The 27,333-nt window shown below is 45.7% G+C and overlaps 1 protein-coding gene across 2 annotated transcripts in view; it reads left to right on the plus strand.

Annotated features, from left to right (window-relative positions):
- LOC146220699 (LIM/homeobox protein LMX-1.2) overlaps positions 1-27,333 on the plus strand; it is a 47,656-nt gene continuing 20,323 nt past the window's right edge. The window contains exons 1-3 of one of the 2 annotated variants that reach the window (XM_084693677.1): positions 1-290; positions 543-665; positions 1,128-1,314. In XM_084693677.1, coding sequence (XP_084549803.1) covers positions 599-665; positions 1,128-1,314 — 254 coding nt within the window. In that variant the 5' untranslated portion in view covers positions 1-290; positions 543-598. Of the gene's footprint in view, positions 291-350; positions 666-1,127; positions 1,315-27,333 lie in introns of those variants that run through there. The other variant, XM_084693676.1, reaches the window with a different exon arrangement.

Below are 27,333 nucleotides of genomic sequence, written 5' to 3' on the forward strand. Positions count from 1 at the left end.
AAAAAAGTGATTCGGCGAGGGGAGGGAATGCAGTTGCTTCAATCTCGGCTTCACCTCTTCAAGAGACTATAGGCTACACTCGGCATGGCACATAAACTGTAGAGCTCACTTTGGAACCTCTTCACTCGGGATCTCTGGATTTACAGCACTTGCTTATTACTTCCTATACGATATTTTTTCTTTGAGAGGAGAATTCTCCAAACACTCAGCGTGCTGCGTCGAACTTGATAGTATTTTCTGAACCCTGCTAGCCTACATGAGGAAACGCTAAATCACCACAAATTGAGCAGGTGACAACCTATAACAGTTACAAACAATAGGTTTCTTCGTTATGCACCGTAGGCTAACCTCAAAGTTTTTGCGCTGCACAGCCTAATAGTTTCTGTAGCCTATTTATACGCGTTGTAAAATCCTTATTAGAGGTGTCTATTAAGAGCATTTAACTAAACTTTTTTGTATTTTCGCAAGACCTTCAGTGTGCAATAAGGAGGGTTTAAGACCACACTGTCTGTGACCATACATTGTTATGGAAATTGCAACAGGTCTCGAGTCACTGGAAAGGCGCTTCTCGGCACGGACTCATTCCGCCTGTTCTAAGATGCTGGACGGTATTAAAATCGAAGATCATCTCAGAACTGGAGCGGCTACTCTTGGCGTTATGATTGGTAAGTTATGATACAATAATTCGTAATGCATTCAGAAACATGGGACTGGCGTTTTGTTTTTAAGTAGGCTAATGCTTGTAGGCTCATTTAACTTTCCTCTTCAGTCTCCTATTCTCTACGGAGGAGATATGTCTGCAAGGCATGTAAGACTAGGCCACTGTCTTATAACAGAGGCTATAGCCTAAAGTTTGTGAAGAAAAGGCTAACTAGCAGAATAATATAAGTCTGTACAACCGATAAAATAGCCTTTTGCTATAATGCAACTAATAATGTAGAAAAAGCTGATGCCATTGATTGGTCATTCAAACGAGGAGCCTATGTTTTCAGAAATGTTTGGCTACTTGTAGTAAATGTTCCTTCAATTTTGACTGGGAGTGTGACATTTTTTACATTTGACAAAAAATCCAAAATATTTGTGTGTGAGAGTAACAATACTGTATCCCAAATATTCTTCTCTACCAGGAGCTGATTGTCATCATCAGGCGGTGTGCGAAGGTTGTCAGCGGCCCATATCCGACCGATTTCTGATGCGGGTCAACGAATCCTCTTGGCACGAGGAGTGCTTGCAGTGCGCCGTGTGTCAACAGCCACTTACCACAACTTGTTACTTCAGAGATAGGAAACTATACTGCAAAGTCGACTACCAACAGTGAGTAGGTCTCTTTTTATTTTCACTCTTGTTTATTTTCCACAAGACTGCAGTTTCAGAACGCGCAAATGGGAAAGAACGCGTTTAGGAAAAGCGAGGCCTTTTTTTGGTTTATGCTGGCTTTGCTTAAAAATCAGGTTTTAATATAGGCCTAGGCCTGTCTGTGCTTTAACTACATTTTCACAGTGGAATGGCATTTCGGACAATGTTTTTTTCCGAACTAGATAGGCTTTGGCATGAGGCATAAAACGTTTAGGTTTATCTTAAAGTATCCTACCCTACTTGATTTATTTTAATTTCTTGGATTTTGTAGGCCATTATAACCTACGCAATATGTTTCCAATACGATCCCATTTTGTATGCAAAATTGTAGGCTACGTAGATCGTCTCTTGGTTGTTAACCTATAGTCTAGGCTACTTATAATTATGCTTATTAAGCTGTTCAAATTTGTCCAAACTTTATATTGAAATATAGCATTCGCTTTGAAAGATTGAACTTTTTCACAACTGAGTGAATAACTTTACGATAACAGTAGCATTCATAATTTTTATTATCCATAAGAAGCTTAATAAAAATACATAAACACAATAACAATGTATTAGCCTACGAGCCTACATCTGTAATATGGGTTAGGGTTCTTTTACTATAGTTTTTTTTCTTGCCAACTGTAGCTATGACTGCACTTGTTTACTGCAGAATGTAGGGAATTTTGAAGTATGGTAATTATAATTATGTATTTTATTTTTAGTAGGCTAGTATAGTATAGGCTACAGTTGTATTATTTAGTACATAGTGGCCGAGATGTATTTCAGTGTATGTAACAGTTTGGATCTAATTGGTTATAGAAATCCATTTGTTTTATCAATGTAATTTTGATCAAAATCAAAGTGAAATCATTACGTATTTGTGTGTGCATGGGTGAGAGTTATATGGTTGGTGGAGTGCCTAACTTGATGCATGTGTATTCATCCGTGTGTTTGCTTTGCTCTGATCACCATGGAAAGACACACAGCTATGATATTACTAGATATAAATCAGCAGTGGTTCAGGAGGCTGGTGGGGTAGTAGTTTGTGTGTGGGAGCCGTGTGCAGACAGTTCTGTGCTGCGTGCGGACTGTGGGGTGTCTCTTGTCCCCGTCTTTCTGCACGGTTGCTCTTCATGCCTGTCAGTAAGTTTTAAGGGCCCTTTGTCCCAGAGCTTTAAACATTGCTACTTCAATCACTGGGACATTATCTCTCCCTGCTAGAAGTCTGGCAGGAAACAATGGGCGACATCCATTGCCTCACATCACTGTGTCCACCATTCAGAAGTCTTCCCCCGACATGATGGCAAGCAGTTTCTCCAAACAATGGGAATTTCATAGTCGTAGTTTGGAATTCCATCACCTGAGAAACACATAAAGTGCTTCAGTGTACTGTTGTCTATCCTGAGCATAGAGGGATTTAGTCTATATAATTTACTTTTGGGAATATTTTGATAGCATTTAATATTTTGATAGCATTTTGATAGGTAATGCAAATATGGAAAGAAAAAAGATCAGGAGGAAGTTTGTTAAAAAAACACACATTTGCATCTTGGGATTTTCTGTCCTTTTTAGAGGTTCTTTTTCTTCAAACGTTAATTTGACATTGTGACAGTCTGTCATAGTTGTTGGTGGCATTTTTATCCATTACATTTTATATTTGTATTCCTTGATTTGCATGTGGAAGTTGCAGTTATTTGAAAAATGCCTTTATTCCAAATTAGCTTGTTGCTGCTATCTATAAATTTGGTGTCTCTGAGGTAACACAAACAGACAGCTTAAACCACAATCCGTCACAACAACAATGTTATTCTTGTAATTGTCATACTTGGGTTTTGTGGACATTCCATAATCAAATGCCTCAATAATTCTCTGTTAAAAGGATATATAGGGCTTTTTCTTATTGATTCAATTATATTATTGAAAAACCTGTACTATCTATAAAATTATATATTCTTATTGTCAGATTCTTAATTTTAAATTTTTGATTTATGATTCTATTAAATTCAAATGATTCATAACAAATATTTAAGTTAAACAAATTGAAAGATTTTGCACCAGATTACGTGATTTATGTGAATTTACTTTTTTCAGGCCACATTTTTATCTAAAGCACATTTTTTTCATCTCATATTTGTGTAGCTTTTTACAATGCAACATCCATATTTTAGTTTTTGTATATGTCTCTTCTGCTATTTAAATGTTTTAGAAATTTGTGCAGATCACTGGTCAGCGCAGCAGTAGCGCTACTGGGTCTGGACCAATGACGAGGCATATACCTCTGCATGTTTAACCCTTTGTTCCCCCTCTCCGTTTTCAATGCCACGCCTTACACACAGACATCGTCCTTCCTTCTGTGCAGCTTCACCCAGACAGGCGACATTTGCTAAATTTGTCCTCTCTTCTATAAAAGGGTATTTGCTTACAATGATGGGATACTTAAGAGATCTAATTCACACCCTTTCTGACTTTTATGGTGCTCATTTAAGACACATTAGTCAGGCCGCAAACTGCAGCAGGTCTGAAGGAGAAGCTTGAGGCTCTGACAGCTCGTTGTGAAGATGGCAGCAGATTACGCTTGGTGCCCTGTAATTATCTGAACAGTAAATCTTTATATTCCGATCCCTCGACACCTCTATCTGCTCTCTAAATAGTTGTAATTGCCATGTGGCTTCATGTATTCTGACTTATATTGATTAGCTTAATGGTACATGCACATGTACGCTACAGAAAAATAAGTAATTTTATTAAGATCCGTAATCATAAATAAGATCGAAAGAAAACTGTTGTTTTGAGTCAGTTTTACAGTGCAGCCTAATAATCAACCCAGTTCTCATTCATATCTTGCTGATAATAACTCTTTCTTAATGGGTGGTCAATTGTCCTATGTCTGTGAATGAGACAGTTTGTTGGATCAGGGAAAGAGCAGACAGTGATGTCACAACATTGGGTCTTAGAATAACACAACTCTGCTCCAAACACCACAGGGGCTAACATGGGCAAAGGCCTATCAGCCTGTTCCCCTGGAAACCAAACGACTGTGCACAAGGTTTGCATCAAAATTGGAGTGGCAGGTCCCTGCTTCCATGAAGTTCTGGGTTTTGCAGACATTTCGCTGAGTGGGGTTTTCTTTGAGTGTCAGCCCATATTCATCATACGACTCACAGGACGTGTCACTGACTGTAACATTGATCAAAGAAATCAAGAGATATTTTTGGGGGCTTTGCTATTTTGTCACTGCAGATCATTCTCGGTGTTTATGAAAATTAAGGATGATGTAATTACCTGTGCATTGTGTTGGGTGTAAACATTATCACGATAAGTAATGACATAGTCTTGTTTTATGCCCTTTAATAAAGCTATAAGCATTGGAGGAACTAAAAATTAGGACACGTTTCAACATTTTGGGAAAATAGTGTTCAGGCGGTGGAGTGTCTGCATGTGGATCTGGAACTCTAGTGATGGAATTCTTTGGTGCACTTTGTATGTTGGGATAAGGCCCTGATGTCAACAGATTGAAATACAAGTCCCAATTCAGCTATGTTTAGATTGTTTCTGTTCTGAAAAATATTTCTGAGTTTATAGAGACAACACAACCCTATACTTCCAGAGCAGTAACATTAAGAATTAATTAAGAACGAATTAGGCTCCAATGAAAAAATATAGAACTTTTTTTTAATGAACTTTGAATGTATGACAAAAATTACTTGTTTTTTTAAGCCAGTGCGTAAATGCAGAATTTTCAAAGCATGTTCCATTTTTAAATGTGTAGGGCACACACAATCCCTTTGAGTGCCATGATCCTCATTATGCTGATAGCCTTGTTTTTTTTTTTGGGGGGGGGGGGTATATCCGCTGGTGCATCCTCTTGTTAAATGTTGTTTTTTAATTAAGTGGAGCTCTGCACCCAGGTTTATAAGGCTGATGTGAGGATTTTTTGACCTGCCCTTTCGTTTTGAAAATTACAGTGCCTTGGTCTTCCCTGTCTCATCCACCCACTAGGGGAGAAACAATATTTATGCACATTCTGTATGTCCTACCGAGTAACATCGTAACGTTTGTAGAAGTCAATCAATCCTTATATGGACTGCGTCTGAGGAAATCTTAACTTCTACATTTATGTTCTGTGTGGCTAATATTGATGAACTTTCTACATGAAAAGTTGAGTTACTGCATGAGTAAATCTTAATATTTTGGGGCTAGTTGTCCTGGAGCCTTAACAAGCAAAGTGAGTGATGAGACATTTACACAAGCCAATTCAACATATCTCACAGAGGATTTAGTTGTAATTTGAAAAGTTACAATTGGTGAATTCGTTTGGCTCTCCAGACTAAAAAGGGACATATTTTACGTTCATACAATTGCAATTTGATAAAGAATATATTATTTTGTTGATATTCACCAACAGAATCCCAGTTTAACAGCTTGTTTAGTTCAATGCCGCAACCCATGTTGACTCTGTAGTGGTCTCTGCTGTTTTAAGGCCTTTGCCTGGGCGTTCTCAATACGGAAGTATTGGGTTTCATATCAACATAACCTTTCCCCAGTCCTACCATCCAAATGTGGTGATGCAATCGTCTATCATTCCATGATATGCATACCTTTCTCACCACAGTTTTTGTAGCTGTACAGTATGTACACTTATGTTCACATAAGTGTTTTCTTTTTTCCAAAGACAGATCTTCAGGAAAACCAGTTGCTTTTGAACAAAGCAAAAGTATTGTTTTGTGATACTTGCTAACTCATTTCAGAGTGATCTGTATTGCACAGATGTATTTAGAGAAACACAGATACAGGTGGGCTGTTTTTTGAGATGCTATTATAACATCAAACTAGCCTTTCAACTCTTTGCACTCCTAAATGTCACAGAAGTTAGGGAGAAGTCTCATAGAGGTCATCTAATGCTGAAACAATACGTCCTCTTCCTTCCCGAAGGCCTCACAATCTGACTGTGACCGTTTATTTGTTAATTCCATAGTTTGAATACCCTATACTTGACCCTCTCAGCAAGACTGGGTCCATCTCCAGACGAGGGAAAATAAGTACTGTACCATTGAATAGCAATACAGTATTGCATACAGTATAATGGTTTTAACATTTTGTGGTAATAAAAATATGAAGGTGGTATACTACCTCCATATTATTTTGAGAACTGTAGTTCTAACTGGATACAGCTACCACATGCGGTACACAATTTCTCATCTTTTCATTTACATAATGCTGGCAACGAAGAACATAAAAGTGCAACGCCACACCAATTTGACTCGGAGGAGAGTATAAACGTCAGCCACATCTCTGCCAGCACAGCGCCCATGTGAATCCATTGGGCCCTCTCAGGGGGTCCCTTTGAATCTGCGTGCAGAATGCAGCCTGCTCGCTCTTAGTCCTCAGATTTCCTGTGCGTTCTGGTCCCTCCACCCCAGCAAGCTCCCCCCCCCCTTCCCCCCGCTGATGGAATGCTTCTCCAAACACGGCGTCCCGCCCCCTCCTTCCCATCACCGACGTGTGAGGAGAGGGTACCACCACGGTGGCAAGCGCTGCCGTATGGGTGCTGTGTACCCAGGCCCCGCTGTCACGAGCAAGTGCCACATTCTACTGGCGCGTGGGGATGTGCGTGGGCGCAACCCTGAACCCTTCTCCCCCCTTCAGGAGTATCTGAGGAGAGAGATGGTTTCTTGCCCAGTTTTACCCCTTTCCCTGCCTCTGTGTCTCTTTGACTAACATCGTTCTGTATATGTGCCATATTTTAAATGGATCAAAATGGTGCCCAGTGTTTTTACAAATGCCTGAAAGAAACCATAGCTTTGGACACGTTTGACATTTTTGAGATGTCAGTGTCTCACCAACCCCTCTCCCTCAACCAATCTCCACTCCTCCTGTCTATTTTATTATGATCCCTCTTCATCGTCTAATGAGATTAGGTCACAGACCCCCATGTTTCCGCAACGGCTGACTGACGCTGATCTGGACTTTTATCACTAACTGTGACACTAAGCTCCCCCACTGCTTTCTCCTTCAAGGAGGGCCAACGGAAACCCGGGTTCCTAATCCCCTTATTCGTGTCAAGCACTGAGGAAAATGGGGGGGGGGGACCAGTTGAGATTGCGATTGGGCTCTATAATTAACCCCCCCCCCATCCCCAAGCCAAGCCAACCCAATCTAACCACTAAACCAAACAAATTCTCCTCAGCCACATAATTATGAGACTGATATTATGAGGGGATTTTCCAGCACTTTACCCCTGCACTGCCGAGACTATCAATTTGGCTTGAGTCCCTGAGCTATCTTTTCATCATTCAGTATCAGGACCCTCTCTCACATCTTACAGATGTGCTGAGTGCCAAGTTGGTGGTTAGCTACTGGCTTTCTTCAGTCAAGCTCTTATTCTCCTGGCCCCATAATATTGCTTTTAGCAGGATGATAAAAGAGCTTGTTCTCTCTCATTTTTTATTGTGTTTTTGGTAGGGTTGCACCGATCCGATACTAAGATCAGATATCGGCCCCGATATTGACAAAATAGCTGGATTGGGGATTGGAAAATTTAGCCGATCCACTGGCCGATCCATCCTTTTTTTCACAGCATATTCTATGTCATTTTTCAGCAGCATGAGTTAACCGAACCTTTAGATGCTTGGTTTCTAAATATTTCCGACGGTGCCCCCAGCAAGCATAATACTCAAAGCAATTCTAGCATGCTAGTGTTACCTGTTAGCCTTCTCATTAGTACACATTGAAGCCATACAGCGTTTGTCGCATAGTTTTTGTCTATCGGAAAATATTCAGTTGGAATTTTAGAAATCGCATATGCAAGCTGTGAGACCCGCATTCGAACGATCACATATGTGCGACGCTACTCGTTCTACACTGTAGATTCTACAGTATAGTAGAGTCGTTGAGCTGCAGGAATTTGGCACGCTCCCAGCATTGTGCTTGATTAAATTGGTACTATTGTACTTTGCAGTACTACCACCACCCCTCAAAACATTTACTTTACAGACATTGCAAACAGCCAACGAACTAGTTGGCGTTGCAAGCGTGAAATATCTCCACACAGCCAACTCTTTGGCTCGCTCCATGTTGCTTTTAAGTTTCTGTCTACTGGTTGGACACAAGCTGTAAACCGCACGGTGCTTCAAGCTAAAAACTTCCATGGTTCACACACCAGCGACAACAAATAAATAACAATTTAAATATTTTTTACATGTTTACAATGTTTGGTAGCTGTCTGATTACTATTGTATGTTTGACCAATACACTATTTTGTTTCTACTGCTACATTTAATTTATTTTAATAGGCCCTATGTTTGATTACATTCTATTTTCACATTTTGAATGCACAATTGTTTTTTAAATAACAAATAGATAAGAATGCAGTAGATCCACATAGTAGAAGGAAGGTATAAGGTGGGAGGTATACAGTTTATTATTAATTCAACAACGGTATCGGATCGGTATCGGGTATCGACAGATACACAAAGCCCAGGCATCGGTATCGGGACTGAAAAAGTCGGATCGGTGCATCCCTAGTTTTTGGTACATCTCAGATTTTTTTATACCATACATTATCTTTTGTAGGATTTGTTTGTGTATGCAGCCAAAATAAAACTCAAGACGGACAAAAGCCAAGTTTACGGGCAAGAAGATCTTTTTTTTTTTTCTTCTCTTTCATGGTTCATCAACTAAGAGAACATGAGTTTAAATAAAAAACACAGTAGTTACTGTGTAGGGTGGGCGGGGAATCAGGCAGTAAGTGAACCAAGCGAAACTATTTGTATGGTGGTCTGGTGTCACCACATTTGTCCAAAATCAAGGGAAACATAGACCGTACCCCCCACCTGTTGCTTCCAGGAATTCCACTGGAAAGCCCCCCTCACCGTTTTTACCCTTTGAGCCCAGCGCGTTCAAATGGACTGGGAGGTGTAGCCTCAAGATGAAACGTCCAAAACCCTGCCCCTCCACACAGAGCTTCTGCACTCCTCTCCCTATGCGGTCTCCACAGTCCCATACTCTCCTTTATTCTCGGAGGAACCTGGGCAGCTTGCATTCCTTCTTTGCACACACCCTTGGTCAGTAATCTGTTTCCAAGCGGTTCACCCAGGAAGGAGGAGCGCGGGGCGGGTGGGGTTGGGGGGTTATTTCCTTGTCAAAAGTGCTTTGGGAGTCTGTTAAGGCGAAAGATCAGATGCGCTGAAACAAATCTCATTACTTCTCGACCCGACCAACCAACCAACCAACCAACCAACCCCAAAAAAATATATATATATCACACCCTCTCTTTTCCATGTCTTTCTTTCATTGATGTCCTCTCAGTCAGAACTAATGTGGAGGTAGCAGGTGGTCCACGAGGCCTTTGCCAGAATATCCCATTCAGTGCAACATCAGTTGCTTGGCCCTTGCTTCTTTGGCACCTTTTAAAGTCCATCACTTTTACAAAGGAGCTTTTGGATATGTTTAGCCCTCTGTGCAAGGCAACCATTATTCATTAGCAAACAAGGAGGCATGCGGAGTGTCACGTTGTAAAAATGAACAGCTTCGTTTTATTAGCAACCAGAAGATCTAGTGTGTTGTCCATCTATCAAAGGGAAAGCCGGGACGTGTATCCGGGAGTAAATCCAGGACCTACGCACAGCAGGATGTCGTGAACTCCAAATATGCTCCATCCCGTCAAAGTGAGCAGCAGCAAAAGAGGTGGGGGAGGTGGGGGTGTAGGGGGTGTTGGGGGGGTTATGAGCAAGCTCCTTAAAACCATTCTCTGTTTGGGTACTGCAGCTGATCGCCGACCGCTCTCATGGTAAGAAAAACAACCCTGGGCGAAAACTTTGCAGATAGGGTTTCACCGCCTCGTGAGTCTCTTCACTCAACCCTTGGCCCGGCACCCTCGGAGCCTTCTCCTCCCTCTCTCCCCGTGATCCTCAAACCAAAATGATTTGTGTGCCAGGTCCTCTGACCCGACTGAGCTTCCAAAACTGCAGATTGGAATATATTGCCGATATTAAGAACAGGGAGCTAATGTGGAGGAGGGACTGAGGGATCTATGGTGTTTCTATGATTTAGGATCGTGGGCATGTTTTTCGATGGTGACCTGACATAGACATTGAGGTCTGTTGGTCTTTGTTGACGTCTTGTTGTTCTAGTCGTGTTCTAGCTGTCCTGCTGTTTAGGCTGCAGCCATTCTTCTCCATCTGTTTGGCTAAGAAAAGCTCCCCTTTGGGGGGGGGGGGGGTGGATAATGTTTTATCTTATACATTTGGTTATGGATTAAGAGTGAAGTTTCTGTTTGCTTCTAAATGAGGCTTTGTAGTTAAAATAGGCACATGTTCATCAGCATGCTTCAAATAGAACTGTTTTGTTGACTTGAGAAGTTAGAGTTAGTCCTTATCTTAGCATCTACTCACCTGACACACAGTAAGCCTGCTGTTGCGAAATACCCCAAATTATGATGACACGTGATTTAGAGAAGGATAAAATATTGCTCTTCTATGGCAAAATCATGGCTCCTCATCGACCTCAAAAAACCTAGCTTGGCATTTTACGAGGGGGGGGGGGGGGATCAGCCAGTACCAGTTACGAGACTCAAAAAAGGACGACATCTTTATTCCCTGCCCTCTTATAAATAGTGTCTTAGCTCCACTCTGTGAGATTTTTAGGTTGTACGTGGAAACTGGTATGTACAGTAGAAAAGTGAGTTGAGTGGGACTTGTTTTCTTCTTCATCATCCCACTATCGTCTTCCCCCATACACCACACACACACCACACACACACGCACACACCACACATACACCACACGCACACACCACATACACACGCACACACCACACACACACACACACACACTGGGGGAGGGGGTCTTTTGCTCTCAGAGGCATGCCTAAGATTCTGAGTGGACAATGTGAATGTGGTGGTCACGTGGGCGGCCGAAACTCTGACTCAACTCTCCCCCGCCAGCCCCCCTGGCTCCAGCAGGTGGACACGTCCTCGTCTTTGCCTAGGATCAAAGGATCAAAGCTCTGCGCCATCGTATGGGGCTCCCCCCTCACTCTTATTCCCTCTAACAACCTCCACTTGTTTATTGTCTGTCATTGCTTTTTCGATCTTCCGTTACTTGCTGGTTGGTTTAGATTTTTATCACAAAATTGTGTTTCTCAAAAGATTTAATGACTTAAAGGCAGGATTGGTAGATTTTGCAAACCTCGCAATTTTGGTTCGAAAGGATTCAAACCAAAATATCCCACCCCCTTCTTTCAAAGCTACTCCCCAAAAGCTCATGAACTGGCTGCCTGACTACTGCCAGTAGGTGGGCAGGTAGACAGACAAGTGGCCCGTCCAATCATTGCATTCAGTCCTAATGCCATCTAATCATTAAGTTTGGGCTGAACTAAATGATGGGTTTATTGCAATCCTGTGACACCTACAGATATCAGATTTCTTTATTTTTACAGTCAAACGTTGAGATTAGTTGGTTGCTACCAGGATATGAAGTTTATTTCAGCAAATATGACATGCCTTTACATTTTTATCACTCATTGAATCCACTTCTATTTCTGATACAATTAATTGCATCATACATCAAACTCCATCTACGTTACACTAACCACCTCAGCAAGTCTCCTCTAGCGGCAAGCTAGCCACCTCAGCAAGTCCCCTTCCCTGTTTAGCTAGCCACCTCAGCCAGCCTTCACTGTGTAGAGATAGCTGCCCCAGCAAGTCGCCTCTTTGCCTGGAAATGCTCGTCATTGCCCCTGCTGGGCTCGGCCTAAACTCCCAGCGTGTGAACGGAGCCTCGCTATGTGGCCCCCGTGGTGGATGGCAGTCTGGTCTCTGTGGTTTGTCTCTGGCCCAGCGGTAGGTAGTCCTCCAGTCACTGAGGGTAAAACGATCCCATCCCCCCTCTTTACCCCCCTCAGGCCAGGCCCAAGAAACCCAAGCCTCCGTTTAGCGTTCTCATCCCAGCAGGAGTGGCACTGCTGCTTTGACATGGCCCTGCGGGGGGCGCCGGCAAGGGGGCAGAGGTGCACTCGGGCCTGCCGCTGAGGCTCGGCGCCTGGGATCGACTCAAACAGCAGAGCCCCTTCGTGTTGAACCACATGGAAGCTCCTATTCGGCTCCACATCCACGTGGCTGATCCGGACCAAACGAAAGGGTGCCTTCGAGGTGACTTGAGACCCACTGCGAAAAGTGTGAATTTCCCATGGTTGGAGTTGATTTGGCTATTGGAAGCCTTGTGTAAAAACCTCTGCTTCTCAGTTGGACTTCCTGTATTTCAATGACAGAAATACTGCCACCGATACTGGCCCCTTTCTGTTTTGCTGCGTTATCTTTTATGTGCCATTATTTCAATTATTTTCAATGCTTGTCAGGTACGTATAAAACTTTACTGTACTCTTCTTCGGTGGGGGCTCAGAAAAGCGAGTATCTCTTTACACTCTGTAGGCTAGATAGCGGGCTGACTTTGCAGCTGAACTTTGCTCTTGAAGACAGATAATTCAATTTCCTCTTGTTATTGTTTTTTTGCTTACCCAGTATCCAGTTGCTTCCTTGTGCGACGTCTTCCCAAATATTTTCCCTAGACTCCGTTGTGATTTATAGTCCTGTCGCTCTACAGAGGGACACTCATACGTTGTAAGTCGTGTAACACTTGAGAGATGGCTTTTAGTTTGAAAGCTATTACATCTCTAGTGGATGTCCAACATCGATCCATTGAATACATCATGTGTTGCTTCACTTGGTTTTGGAGAATGATGCGATGAACATGGCCACAATGGTACTCGCTGTCTTATATTTCTTACTCCAAACAGCAGCCTGTCCAGGTTAAGTCGTCGAACATCCATCACAGCTTCTTTTCTTTGGAGGCTAGCCACCTGACCCCTCCATCTATTGGGTGGACAGGAAGGGCTATATTTTTGGTGAGCTAGTTCTGGAAAGCTGCCCTAGAACATGCAGGCATGATGTCCTTCTGGGCATTTCCTCCTCCTCCTCATTTGTCATATAAGGGGTGTGACTTTAGCAGTCTGTTCATATGGTGATGTTGAGGTGGCTTCAGGAACAAAGCATGAGTGATATGTTCTAGCGTATGATGGGAAATGAATACACCTCCGGAACTTGTGAATGATACCATTGGTAGCTAACCTCACCACTGACAAATGTATCGCGGGCATAAAAAATGTTTCATGTCTTAAAATAAATAAATAATGAGACCAAGGACACATTTCAATCAACCCCGCCCTTGCAATGATTGTCACATAAGTGTTTTACCATGTTGACTGTATATCCACACATTCACTCATTTCAAAAAAGAAGATGGGGCCACAACAAAAAAAAAGCCTATTGATTGGTGTTGCGCCTTTAATGTTTCATCTGTGTCATTTCTGTTCTTAACTTAGCTATCGTCACTCTGAGCTCTGTGACCTATGGGCGTACATGCACGCACAACCCATCTGACCTTTACCTCTGATGCAGGATCATAAGGGAGTCCTGTAATTCAGTGCGAGGGGCGCCGCGAGGCCTCGGGTCGTCGTGCGATGTGTGTGTCGGGGCGACGGAGGCTGTCAACACTGCGGTGTGAACCCTGGCTAGGAGCGGGCAGTCGGGGTTAGGCGGGTTTTCGAGAGGAGGCGAGACCGCGCGATCGCCATCGAGCCTCACCGCATCACTGCCGCACTCGTGGCTGACACTGCCGTGTGGGGAGCAGTGTGTGGCCATTCTACGCACACGCCCCAACATCCCCCCATACCATATGCCCGGATGGGGTTTTCTGCAGTCCTTCTTTTTCTTCTTTTCTTTTTTTCTCCGACGCAAAACACCAGATCTCACAACAAGGGCCAGTCTTTTTGTACACTCTGAAACGTACATTCTGAAAAACAGAACACTGTTGCCATTTATCAATAAATACATTCCCTAACGAGCAAAAGGAAGGCATCATTGTTTGTGAACCCCCTGTTTTCCATTGGCCTCTCAGTTGGAAAAAGAGAAACTGTATGCTGGAATTGAAGTCTGCTGTAGCAGCCCATGCACAGTAAATCAACAGCTTAATGATGTGGAGCAACACTCATATTTCACCAGGTTAGAGGATGAGACAAGAGAAAGGCCCTCTGAAGACTTGAGTCTGAACAAACAGCAGCTCTATTTTTGGCCCAGACCAGAGAAACCTGGCAAATTGTTGGGATTCCCTACCTACTTTGGCTACAGATTAAGCACTAACATCACCCACCCACACACACCACACCACACATACACTCCTGTAGCATTGCACATGTGCTACATAATCACAGAAACACATAAACACACACACACCAACATGCACACACAGTAGGAATGGAAGATGTGAACCTGCATGCCTAGAGAGAGAGAGAGAGAGAGAGACACACACACACACACAAGCAAGCTTGGGGCCCCGGTACATGGCTGTTCTGCTGACCCACTGTGAGATAAGTGATCTCAGAGACCCGTTGGGAGTCGACATGTTTGAGCTCTATGGGAGGCTGCTTTGATGTGCTGCGCTTGGGGAGGAGCGTTAGGACACCGAATACCCATGTTTACACCCCTCGGTGAGAGAATGACATACAGACCACAGACATACAGAACGAGGGAGGGAATGGACAGAGCGGGAGAGAGCGGTGAGGGGTAAGAGAAGATAAGGGAACGGATAGCGTTTGGAATATTCACGCAAATGCTATGACAAAAACCTTTTTTCTCTCTTCTCAGTCAGGCGATCAACGCTCGTTTCTCCCTTCTGATGACAACTTCTCCCATCATTCTCTTCCCAGACTTGATTTGGAACAGATGGTGGCATCTAAATACAAACCCAAATTTGGTTTGCGGCTAATATTCCCACAACCGCCTCCACCGAATTGTGTGGTGGGCTTATCAAATATTGATGAACACCATGTTTCATTTGTTTACAGGCTGTAAGCCATGTCTAAATAGACACTAAGCTCATTATGAACATCCAAATCAAGACTGATTATATTTTTTGTAGGGCAGTTATAAAAGATTTGATTGAGAAACTGTAACTTGATTGATAGTTTAATTAATATTTTGGGGGAAATAAACCCTTTTAATAAGCCCTTTTGTCATGTTTTATTTCTCGTAGTGTGGTTTGCTGTATGGATTCTTTTAGGCCTATCTCAGTGCTTCACGTTAAGCATTGTTATACCTTGGCAACAGTCAAAGGAAACTCACCTGTCTCCTATGGTTTTGTCTTCGTTCACTCACAATACTATGTTGTTTATCATTTTTCTTTGCCATGGAGACGTTCTTCCCAATCGTGCGACAGGCAGGCAACAAATCCACTATGCAACCCTAGGGGGAAAGGAATCTGTTGATTATTAAGGAATATTGATGGTGCAAATAAACCAAATAGAGAGCAGAGCATTTGTCAGGCAGCACGAAGCGTTTCCTACAGTTCGCTGTAGTTAGCCCAGGGGCAGATGTGTTGGGTACTTGGTGGGGAACAGGGGATTATAGTAATGCAAAACGGCTAGCAAGCCTTCTCCGTAAGGCTGTGTATAAGAGGCTGTGTGATGGGAAAAGGGTCCAGGTTTGACTGCGATTTTTCGTTTTGTCTGTTGTCTACTGCATAGATTAATTAGGCAGTGAAATAGTGTACTTTGCTGTGACAACATAACCCAAAGGGTACCGTGTCCGGACAACAATTGGAAATTAATCCAAAATGGGTATTCTCGACACGGTTCTCAAGCGAGGTCATGTTTTTGACGGTGAAAGAAACATCCAAAGTCCCATGGCTGTTTTTTATTGATGCGTTAAGGCCTCTGCCCTGCCGTGTTCTTTAAGCATGAGTGAAACTCAATAGCCTGTAAACGGCGTCTGGTCCACCTCGGTCCCAATTCTTTGTAGCTCCTAGTTTTATCTGCCTCCTGTCCCCTCCTTCTCCGACCCCCAACCCCCCCCCCCCCCCCCCCCCCCCCCCCCACAACTGGACTACCGTTCAGATGTCTAGCGCAGAGCGGCAACGGCTCTAAAAGTGTCCATGGCACGAACGTGTTTAAGTGGTAGATTCATAAGGACCCTTGGGATCAAAGACTGTGCCAGATAGGACTCAGCAAACTAGTGAAGCGAGGGGGGTTGTAGGAGAAGACAGAAAGAGCTATTTTGCCCCCTCCTTGCACCCCAACCCACGCTACCCCACCCCATAACAGTGGGATTTATGACGCATCCCAGGGTGGGAAACCATGTCGCAGAGAAAACAGTTTGTAGAATTAATTATTTTTATTGCCGCAGACAAACTGGAGAGCAAATAAGAAACAGATTCTCCGTCAGTATTGAGAACAAGGGCCACATGACAATGAGGGTGGTGGGCCACACTATCAAATAGGTTCGAAGTTGGACTTTGACTAGAACAACAATTAATGCTTCATGCTTTGACTTTGCCACAACTTTGCCAGAAAAGTATGGTTTCTATTGTTCAAATTGATGATAACAGACTCAGCCAACCCACATTACACAAATGGGTACTTGAAATTGATTGTTTTCTTTATGGAAAAGCATTGTTGCAATGCTGCAGTAGCCATATCCCTTAACATCTGAGCTAGCTTTGGAACTGGAAGTCCACTGTGTCTGTATGGCTCCCTACTGGTAATGGCATAGACCATGTCCTAACATGCCTGCTCCCTGTCCTCTGTCCTCCCATCATCTTCATCAGCTATCATCCACCTTTATCAATCGCCTTCACCTTTGAGGATTACAATACAAAGAATACCTATATGCTATTGTTGTCAATTGACTAATAGCGATTTTTGTAACTGGAGTGCCGCTCTAGAACGATTGGCATTTTCCGCCTTTCAGAGCCTTGTCTTTCTGTCCATCCCTCAAAACCTCAGTCTGCAGTGGTAACACCCGCTCCAGGGCTAAAACTGACAGCTCCAGTGCAACCATATCTGTGAATTCCCTCTCTCTCTCTCTCTCTCTCTCTCTCTCTCTCTCTCTCTCTCTCTCTCTCTCTCTCGCTCTCGCTCTGCCTCTCTCGCTCTGCCTCTATGAATTTCAAACATACCTGTGGGCAGTGGGCACACAACAATGTGCTCATGCACATAGACAACCTTGTGACACCCTGATTCCCAAAAACAGGACCGAAGGAACATTACCGTACGCTGTAAGTGCTTCCTGAGCACAAAAATAAATTGCGACGTCATCCCAAACACCACTAGCCTAATCGTCCTTGTTGCTTTTTGAGTGCTGTTGCTCTTCGAGTAACAATTTGTCAGCCTGCCAGTCTGCCAGGAGAGGGTATTGAGAGGTGTTGCTTTTTCAAAAGCTAATATTGTGGAAGGGTACCTCACAGTATGCAACGTGACGCAGCGGGAGGAGGGATATGTAGGTAGTGACAATCCAAAGGGGGGATATCGGCACGTAGGGCCAACAGCTTCACAGTCAGGGTGGCCTACCACCTCCTGTCTGGGTCTCATTTGCAGGGGAGGTATGTGTGTGTGTGTGACACCAGGGCACTGTGATATTATTTTAGCTCCGCACGCTCCTCTGGGTTTAAAATCTCCCGTTTCTTATTCTGAATCACTGTAAAAAATCCCTCAGCGCTGCGATTAGCCTACAGTCGTGAACGCACATACATGGCTTCAAACGTACACAGGGATTCCAAGACGTGTGCGTGCACACACACAGTTAGTCATTCACAGACACACACACACACTTGACTGCCAGCTCTGACAAGAAGCATGTTTGCCAGTCCGGTTTGGCGGTCTCTTTTTTTCTTCCCTCTCCCTCCCTCTCCTCTCCTTTAATCATTTTATCAGGGCCGTAGGCCTCTCCTGGGAACCTGCTTGGCATTTAGCAGTCTGAGACTGCACAGGACCCCGAGGGGCTGTCCGTGCCCTGCCTGCTCGGAGCTGCCAACATTATTAGCTTCTCTCTCTCTCTCTCTCTCTCTCTCTCTCTCTCTCTCTCTCTCTCTCTCTGTCTCTCTCTCTCTCTCTCGTTCTCTCTCGCTCTCTCTTTCTTTCTTTCTCTCTCTCTTTCTTTCTCTCTCTCTCTTTCTCCTCTCTCTCTCTCTATGCCTCTCTCTCTCTCCCTCTCGCTCCCTTTGTGCTCTTCCTTTTTCTCTGTCTCTCTCTCCTTGCAATCTCTGACTTGTTCGCTCCCCCCCCTCTCTCTCCTCTCTGCCTCGCCCTCCCGTCTTCTTCTCCCTCCATAGGCACTCATCACTGTCCTCTATACCGCTGGCTTCCTACCTACGTCTCTCTCTTTCTCTTTTTCTTCCCTCCCTCAGTCTCTACCCCAGAGACTACCATGGGTGGGAGGGGGGGGGGGGGGGTGTGCAAGGGCTGTTTGGTGTTTGGTGAGGCAGGGAGCGTCTCCGTTGTGTAACAGTAATTACTCCATTGATATTCCTTCGTGCAATTACACCGCCGCGACTCATTTGCATATATCCACTCGTTTTCCACAGGGGCAGACGAAGGTCTGTAATCTCATTGGGTCGCTTCGCAACATACATTATGTATGGCCGTGGGCCACCTCGTTCTCTCTCTCTCCCATTCAGTCTCTATGTCTCTCTCCCTCTCTTTCCTATATTCCTTGGTGTGCACATTGTCAATATACAGAGTCTGAGAGGCGATGACACCTCATGGAGACGTTTTGTGATTTTAAACCTGTCAGCACAACAACAGGGTGAAGCCTACTGTGGAAACAGGTTCAGGAGTTGGCAAACAAAAAGAATACGGAGCACCGTTAATGTGTCTGTAATAATGTAGAGTGTAGATGTACAATTTATACATTTGAATGCGTCAGATATCCGTTTTTTTATCTGTAAGAATGCCCCTGAACAATATAGTATCATTAATTCAGAGCCCTTGTACAACATAATTTTCCTCATAGATCCAGTTCTATAAAGAGCTGAAGGAGGTCAACCCAATATAGCTAAAGAAATAGCTAAGAATGTTGTGTCTGTCAACACATTAGTATTATTCCATCGCCATGTCAATAACCCCCCACCCACTCCCCAGGCCCAAAGTGTCCAATTGGTCACTGGGGAGAGTGATGCGATGCTTCTGGGAGTCCCCCCCCCACCACCACTGAAACCCAATTAAAGGCCAGCGCCTTTTCTCCACAACCCACCCCCCCCCCCCCCCCCCCAATCCCCTCTTCTCTAATCTAATTTGCAATGTGGTAGTTTATTGTTTGCCGTTTTAGTGTCACTCAAGTGGCGGTGGGCCGAATTCGATTCCCTCCCCAGACTCTCAGGAAGATTATTAATGCCGTTAGCTCGAGCTTTGGGAACTGCTCGGAGCATCTCAGTAGGGGCTGATGTTTGCAGGGTTAGCATAAAGATTTCCCCTTTGTTGTGAATCCACGATAAGGACGCTGCTCGACTTTCAGAAGACAACTTTCCACAGCGGATTTGGCGTATTCGTTTTTTAGACGACATGGATATTTCATAGGAGTGTGTTTGAGCAGCTTGACTTCTGTGATCGATTAAAGACATTTAAACTTCATTAGACGGTCTGTGGAGAGTCTGGGCACAGGGACTGACAGATTTGGAAGATGCTGACTGACAGACAGGAGCCTGTCTGTCAGACACTGGACAGGAGACCCACTCGGGGTATCCTAAGATAGTCCTGAAAGAATTCCGATCTGCATTGACGTAGCTGAAGGGAACAGCAAAAGAGTGTTTACGACCCAGACCCCCACCGTGCCATGAAGTCGAGACCACTTGGCCTGAACTTTTGTTTTGATAACCCAATCGAATCGAGGGTAGGACACCAACTAGGTCTCTGAGCTCTTTGAAGTCCCATGTCTTTCATTTCCACGGCCTGTCTCTCACTCGCTCGGGCCCAACCGACGCATGAAACCACCTTCACGTGTCATCCATCCACTGGGCTGCCCACGCTGAGCTGCCCTGTTGGTTTAGAGGCTCATGGGAAATGTACTCGTTCGGGGAGACGCTCTTCGGAGGGAACGTGCCGCCCATCGACGCCTTTCTGCCTCACCGCCCTTCCAAAACAAACACATCAGGTTGGCACATCAAAGGGGCCCTGGCTGGAGGGTGGCAGGGCGGGATAGGATCGCAAAAAGCTCCGGCGCTCTTGTATTAGCACAACTTAACCTGTTCTCACCTGACGCGCTCGGCAAAGCTCAGCTCACCGCATAGTTGACATTGCTGGGCGGATTAATCACACTGAGTTTTTCTCTCTCTCCCTCCCTCTCTCTTTCACTCTCTCTCCAGCCTCCCCTTTGTTTTTTTCCCTCTCTCTCGCCCCACTAACTGTCAGGTAGCGGGAGAACTCTCCTGGGTTCATTAAAGCCATGACACAGGGATTTTATAATCCAGCCCTGTGGTGGATCCAGGGTTCCCCTCGCCCTGCAACTCGCTCACAATGAGCAGCTATTCAATACACAGCAGGCACGGCACCCCCTTCCCCCCACCTCCAACCCCCTCGGTAATCTAATAATGGGCCCCAAATCAGTGGTCTGGTCCCTGAGGTCAGAAATGACAGGACAACCCATTTCTTTCACCTCAGGCTCCTTTGAGTGTGTTGGTGTGTGACTGTGTTGGTGTGTGTCTGTGCGTGTGTCTTCCCAGGCCTGTGGACTCCTATATTTATCCATACCACCGGTTTGACGTGTTTGCAATTAGAGGTAGCGAGCACGTACCAAGTTTATCAGATTTGGCCCAACGAACCTTCCACCAGACAGAATCGCTGTCTGAACCCCCAATCTATTCAGTTTCAAAGTTTGCTTTTCATTTACGGGGCAGGGCCTCTTTGAAATCTCCCTCCCCACCAATTATGCAATTACAGTTGATAAGCATTTATCTATTTTTATTATCAGATTTGGCAACTTTCACCCGTTCTGACACTGTCTGGTGCTGTCTGAAAGGTTTATGCATGCATGAAGAAGGGAAATTACAGGTCGAAAGAGGCGCCTGAAGACTGTCAAGATTTCCATTGCTTTGTTGGTGTTTCCACTCCACCAATCAAAGATACATGCAAGTTATTAACACGTTCTCAAACTTTTACTACCAAATGCCAGAAAGGTTCACATATCACTTGCATATTAGCGCTTTCCTGTGCTGAACACGAGATGTACAGTAGCTCAAGAAATATTCCAAATGTGACTCTTCGGTGACACCCTCACAAACCACTGTAACCACACTCTCCTCAAAGTAATCTCCAGCTTTAAAGGACTGCTTTCAACCCAGATGATTGTGTTGTTATCCTCTTTGGTTCTGTTTAGACATTACTACGCGCAACAGACAGATCCCCCTCTCTAATTGAGGCTTAAACCGACATCAGCTATAGCCTCTGCAGGGTTTATAATCTCCTAGCGATTATGGTTTGCGGAGAGAGGACGATGGTTTACCATTTGTGACCCTCTTCATGTTTTGGGAGAGCAAAGCAACCCCACTGAGCAATAGGTCATTGTTTTTTTTCTTTGGATCCAACTGCTGGCACCACTGTCAAGAATTGTTCTTTCTGCTTCTCTCTATCTCTCTCTCTCTCTTTCTATCTCTCTCTCTGTCTCTCTCTTTCTCTCTTTTTCTATCTCTCTCTTTCTCTCTCCCACTACCTGTCACACAAACACACAATCACACTCCTTCTCACACACGCACACACTCTCTCTCCTCCACAAACACACACAGATGCTCCCTCGCCCCCCTGCCACCCCCCGGCCCCTCTGCAGCCGCCGCCCGAGCGCTCCACGCCGCGTAATAAAGACTGACAATGAGAGCGGACCGAGGGAGCCGAATCAAAGACGGCCACAGAGGAGCGAGTGTGTCCCTCTGGCAGGCGTGAGCGCCGCTCCCCACCCCAGCGCCCAAACTGGAACCAGATGTGGGGCCAGGCACTGCCTGCTTGTGCCGCGTTGCACGGCCCCACAACATCTCTGGCCGAGCCGAGCCAGCCTCGCTCTGTGTCTCCGGCCCCCTCACGCGCACACACACAGAACGAGGTTGTTTGCCTTCCCAGCGACGACATGTTCGCAGGGCCACACGGGTCTGCCTCGGAAAGAGTCGGAAGGATGAAAGTGCGAGAGAGAGGAAGGGGCCACTTTTTAGTGTTCTCTGTGGTACAGGATGAGTGTATCTCTCTGACTCGCCTTGAGATCCAGCAGGCATTTGTTTAAGACAAACCTAGATTGAATGTTTGCTTGTAAGTGCCTGGTTTAACAAGTTAAACAGGACAGGGTTTGGATCATTAAACATAATAATAAAGCAATGTGCTCCATTAACATCTATGTCAATTATGGCAATCCAAACTGCATCATAAAACATATCGATCCGGATGTGTTCGGAACACATTGCACCCATGAAACACACCCATACACGCACAGTGACACATCGCACAGCGCCCTACATTCCAACGACCACCAGATCTCGACCGTCTGCCAGCGCCCAGTCCCAGACGGAGAAAACAGGCGAGACTCCATAAAAACGAGGGGTGACGGTCATCTTTTATTAGGATGGTGGGCGTTTAAAGACGGAAAAAAAAGACAGAAAAAAAGAAACGAAAACCTCCCGGGGCGGCGTGCAGCCCCGCGGCTGAGCATGAAGAGCGGGCATTGTACCCGGGGAGACACAGGCCGCACGCTCCTGAGAGGCCCTGGGTAGCGCCCGCCCCCCCCCCCCCCCCCCCCGCGCTCGTGTTTTCATTCCCTGCTTTTCATCACGCCGGATTACGGCCAGCCGAAACCGACACTGAGGGCAATTATATTCAACTTGAATCTTTGTTACGAAACGCCATTAACTTTGGGAAACGCGGGTCCCATCGCAGTAGTGTGTGTGTGTGTGTGTCCGTCCAAATGAGGGAAAGAAGAAGGGGGAGAAAAAAAGAGAACGCTTTATAATTCTCCAAAATTGTGGCACGCACACGCGCTTGCGGGGAGCGGCGTAACACAGACACGCATGTTAAGGTAGCCACTGGTGAATTTCACCTCTGCCTTTACCCCATTCTGCTGTCCTTCCAGGGCAGGGGCTGTAGGCAGCTGTAGGCAGTAGGCAGCTTGCTCTGCATGTTTTTATACTGGAGTTGCTTTGCAGAGAAAACCCATGTGAGCACACGGAGAACATGCAAACTCCACACAGAAATGCCTGGGAGAGCCCAGCCTAGCACCAAACAGATCCCCCATGCAGGAATCAAATCCAGAACCTTTTTGCTGTGAGGGCAAGTTACTGGCCATCGTGCCAACTAAAGAAAGAGTTGAGTGTTGAGTGTTTTGGCTGGGGTGTGGACATTTTCTTGAGTGTATTCTGAGAACAAGGAGTGGACAACAGGCTCCTAAACCCTAGCCACTCTGGAGCTTTGGTAGCGCATTTCTTGAACACAACTTCCTTCATTCGGTTGATCTCGTGTGATTACATTTTGTCAAAGCACAGCGAGGAAACGGCAGTTTAAATACTCCAGAGCCCAGTGAGAAACATCCAAGTGTGACCTAAACCACGACCAAATCCTATGTGTTTGTACTTCAAAGTACTTTGTAGCTAAATCTACATATACCAGTTCTCCATTGTTTTCCATACATCGCAGTAGCATCTGCTGTGTAAACCGTGGGGATCCACATCCATCATTAAAGGCTTGGCGTGAATCACCTGTCGTCCATGTTAAGCCCGGGGCTCAATGCGGGGCGGGTCCCCTCGACACACCTGAGGGAGACACACCTGCGAGAGTCACCGCCGCAGATGGAAGCGAGGAGCAAAGGGGGTTGGAGGAAGGAGGAAGTGAGACCAGGTGGGACCGCTGCAGCCTAGTCTCTGGCTGTCGGCGCGGGGTGGCGGTCGATGCTAGGGGGAGGGCGGTCGCTAACTGACACGAGCCCCGCGCGTCGTCATGATCTCTTCATTCCCACACAAAGAGGAGGGCTCCCCTGGGAAATAAAGCCTTCCCATCTCTCTTCCCCTCCCCCCCCTCCTCCTCCCCCCTCTCCCTCGACACCCCCCTCTCTCTCTTTTGGTGCACTTCATATGTATGAGTCTATAAGTGAGTGAGTGGGATCACCAGTGTTTCTTAAAAAAAAAAAAAAAAAAAGAACTCTGCCTCTGGGTGTTTATTTATTAGCTGGGGCATGGGAAATGATTGACAGGTGGAATGGAAATAGAGGATTGGCCCCAGTTTAGTTAGTTGTATAGATGTACACATACATAGGATATAGCTGTATTGTTTGGGGTGGGGGCGGGGATTATATACAGTGTTTATTGACAACCAATAATTATGAGCCAACAAGCAACAACCAATCAGAATGAGATTTGGATGTTTGCGGCTTGTGTCCACAGTTTTTAATAGAGACACCAAATGAGAATGTTACTAGAGTGGCATCAAACTGAAGTGACGCCAACAAAATCTCGTGAGCCAAACTAACCTGGCTTGACATAAATAGTTGGGGAGCGGTATAGACTTGTAATAATGTCGAGGCATGCTGTTCATTATTGTGATTTCTGTGATTCCGAGTGGCAGCGACTGGCGGTCTTGTTTTGAAAAAAGACTGTGTTCCTTGCGCTGTTTGTCTTGTTCGCTGCTTCTCACATGCCTGGCCCATTGGAGAGGCTCCTAGGCTACAGGAGAGTTACCTGAGTGCCTAGGCTACAAGAGAGTTACCTAAGCGCTTAGGCTACAGGAGAGTTACCTGAGCGCCTAGGCTACAGGAGAGTTACCTAAGCGCTTAGGCTACAGGAGAATTACCTGAGCGCCTAGGCTACAGGAGAGTTACCTGAGCGCTTAGGCTACAGGAGAATTACCTGAGCGCCTAGGCTACAGGAGAGTTACCTGAGCGCCTAGGCTACAGGAGAGTTACCTGAGTGCCTAGGCTACAGGAGAGTTACCTGAGCGCTTAGGCTACAGGAGAGTTACCTGAGCGCCTAGGCTACAGGAGAGTTACCTGAGCGCCTAGGCTACAGGAGAGTTACCTGAGTGCCTAGGCTACAGGAGAGTTACCTGAGCGCCTAGGCTACAGGAGAGTTACCTGAGCGCCTAGGCTACAGGAGAGTTACCTGAGCGCCTAGGCTACAGGAGAGTTACCTGAGCGCCTAGGCTACAGGAGAGTTACCTGAGCGCTTAGGCTACAGGAGAGTTACCTGGGCGCTTAGGCTACAGGAGAGTTACCTGAGCACCTAGGCTACAGGAGAGTTACCTGAGCGCTTAGGCTACAGGAGAGTTACCTGAGCGCCGGGAGGAAAGGCGTCTGAAACGAGAGCTGAGAGGTGGAGGTGATGGGAGTCGTTTGCTGGGGTTGAACGTTGAGAATCCAATCCCTACCTTGTCTCTCTGTAATTCAGGTGCAAAGTCAGAGGGAGTCAGATGGCTGAGCGGTTAGGGAATCGGGCTAGTAATCAGAAGGTTGCTGGTTCGATTCCTGGCTTTGCAAAATGACGTTGTGTCCTTGGGCAAGGCACTTCACCCTACTTGCCTCAGGGGGAATGTCCCTGTAGTTACTGTAAGTCGCTATGGATAAGAGCATCTGCTAAATGACTAAATGTAAAATGTAAATGTAAGTCTGGAAGGACTCTTAACTCTTGAAGTTGGGAAGGATGAATCCCCTGTTTGGACGTCACACGCATACGCGTCCAGACGTTCTCGGTTTCCCTTCGGCTTGCTTGAGAATGCACCGTCAATCTGTAAAAAAGAAGGGAGCTGAAAATCGGTTGTCTTGATAAACCCTATCCGGGGAGAGCTGGCTCTAACCGACGTGTAGAAAACTGCTCGAGGAGGTGATTAGCCGGTGTCAAGAGGGTGCTGAGGCCCAACGTGGTTTCCAGACGCGCGCACAAAAACACCGACACACACACACAACCGGAGGCCAAAGATCTAATTAGCCTTCAGTGGTTGACTGCTCCGATGCCTTTACACATGGCAGGTTGCCAGGCATGTTCCTAACGCCCACTTATGTCTGTGTCTGTTTTCTTCAGCTCTTCAAATGCCGAGAGTAGAGGGAGCTGGAGGTCAGGAAACCCACAAACCGATAGGCTGTTGATTTTGGTGATAAAAGCCGTAACAAGGGCAAGGCCATAGTCCATTATTACTACAGAACAGTGTAACAATGACCTCACAAACAAACAAATGAGCAACGTTGTCGATTAAGACGAGGCGCGCCGATTGTCCCCCAATCTCAGACCCCATTAACTTTCACACCTCAAAGCGCTCAGAAGGCACCGATCACATCAATTAAGATCCTAATTAGATGTGGAGGGGGGGGGGGTAAAAAAAAAAAAAGAAGCTAATTCAATCAGAGCCATTATCCCGCTCCGAGGTCAGAAACCAAGGAGGAGGGGAGAAACAAGGTTAAAGCTCCCCGCCTCGTCCATCACGCCTAACTAACTCATTTAGCAAGCGGCGTCGGCCCCGCAAAGCGTTATTACCGTGTCATAACCACTTAGCTCTGATTCGCTACCGTCAAGTGTGGACATATATGGCCTTTATCACTTTGGTTGGCGCTTCTGTGTCAGCCTCTTTCTGGTATGATACATTATTTGGGGCCCCGGCTAACTGCGTTACCGAAAAGCACAGACAGACAGTGGGGAAGACCCCTGTTTGAAATTTGACTGTCGAAACACGTCAGGCAAATAGACTGTGATGGTCGTGACTTGAAGTGTAGCGGAGGATTTTGCGTTGTCAAGTGCTGTTTTGAAAGAAAAACCCTCCCCCCCCCCCCCCCCAAAAAAAAATCTGTTGATGCTCAAAGTTAGAAAGTTCAACGTTAGTCAGAGCACGACAAGTCACAAAAGGCCTTCTTTGGGACCCCGAAGGCACTCCGCTAATCATAAATGGAAATGTCGGCTTCACATATATTTCCTTTTTTTTCTTTTGTGCGCGCTCTCTTCTGTAATTGTGTGGAGCGTGCTGATTGAATTAGACACACGCACGTCGCCACCTCCCACACTGCAGCTGGGCATCGGCCCCTCGGCAAGCACGGCCATTGTCCCCACCCATACAAAAGGGCACCGACAGTTTACACATCCAAAGAATAATACTACCACGATGAAGATGGAGAGCCGGCCATTATGCGGTCTCGCGCCATAGCTCGAGCGATCGCCGGGGGCA

The sequence above is a fragment of the Hypomesus nipponensis genome, chromosome 27 (genome assembly GCF_054491055.1).
Source record: "Hypomesus nipponensis isolate SF chromosome 27, ASM5449105v1, whole genome shotgun sequence".
In the NCBI taxonomy this organism is placed as follows: domain Eukaryota; kingdom Metazoa; phylum Chordata; class Actinopteri; order Osmeriformes; family Osmeridae; genus Hypomesus; species Hypomesus nipponensis.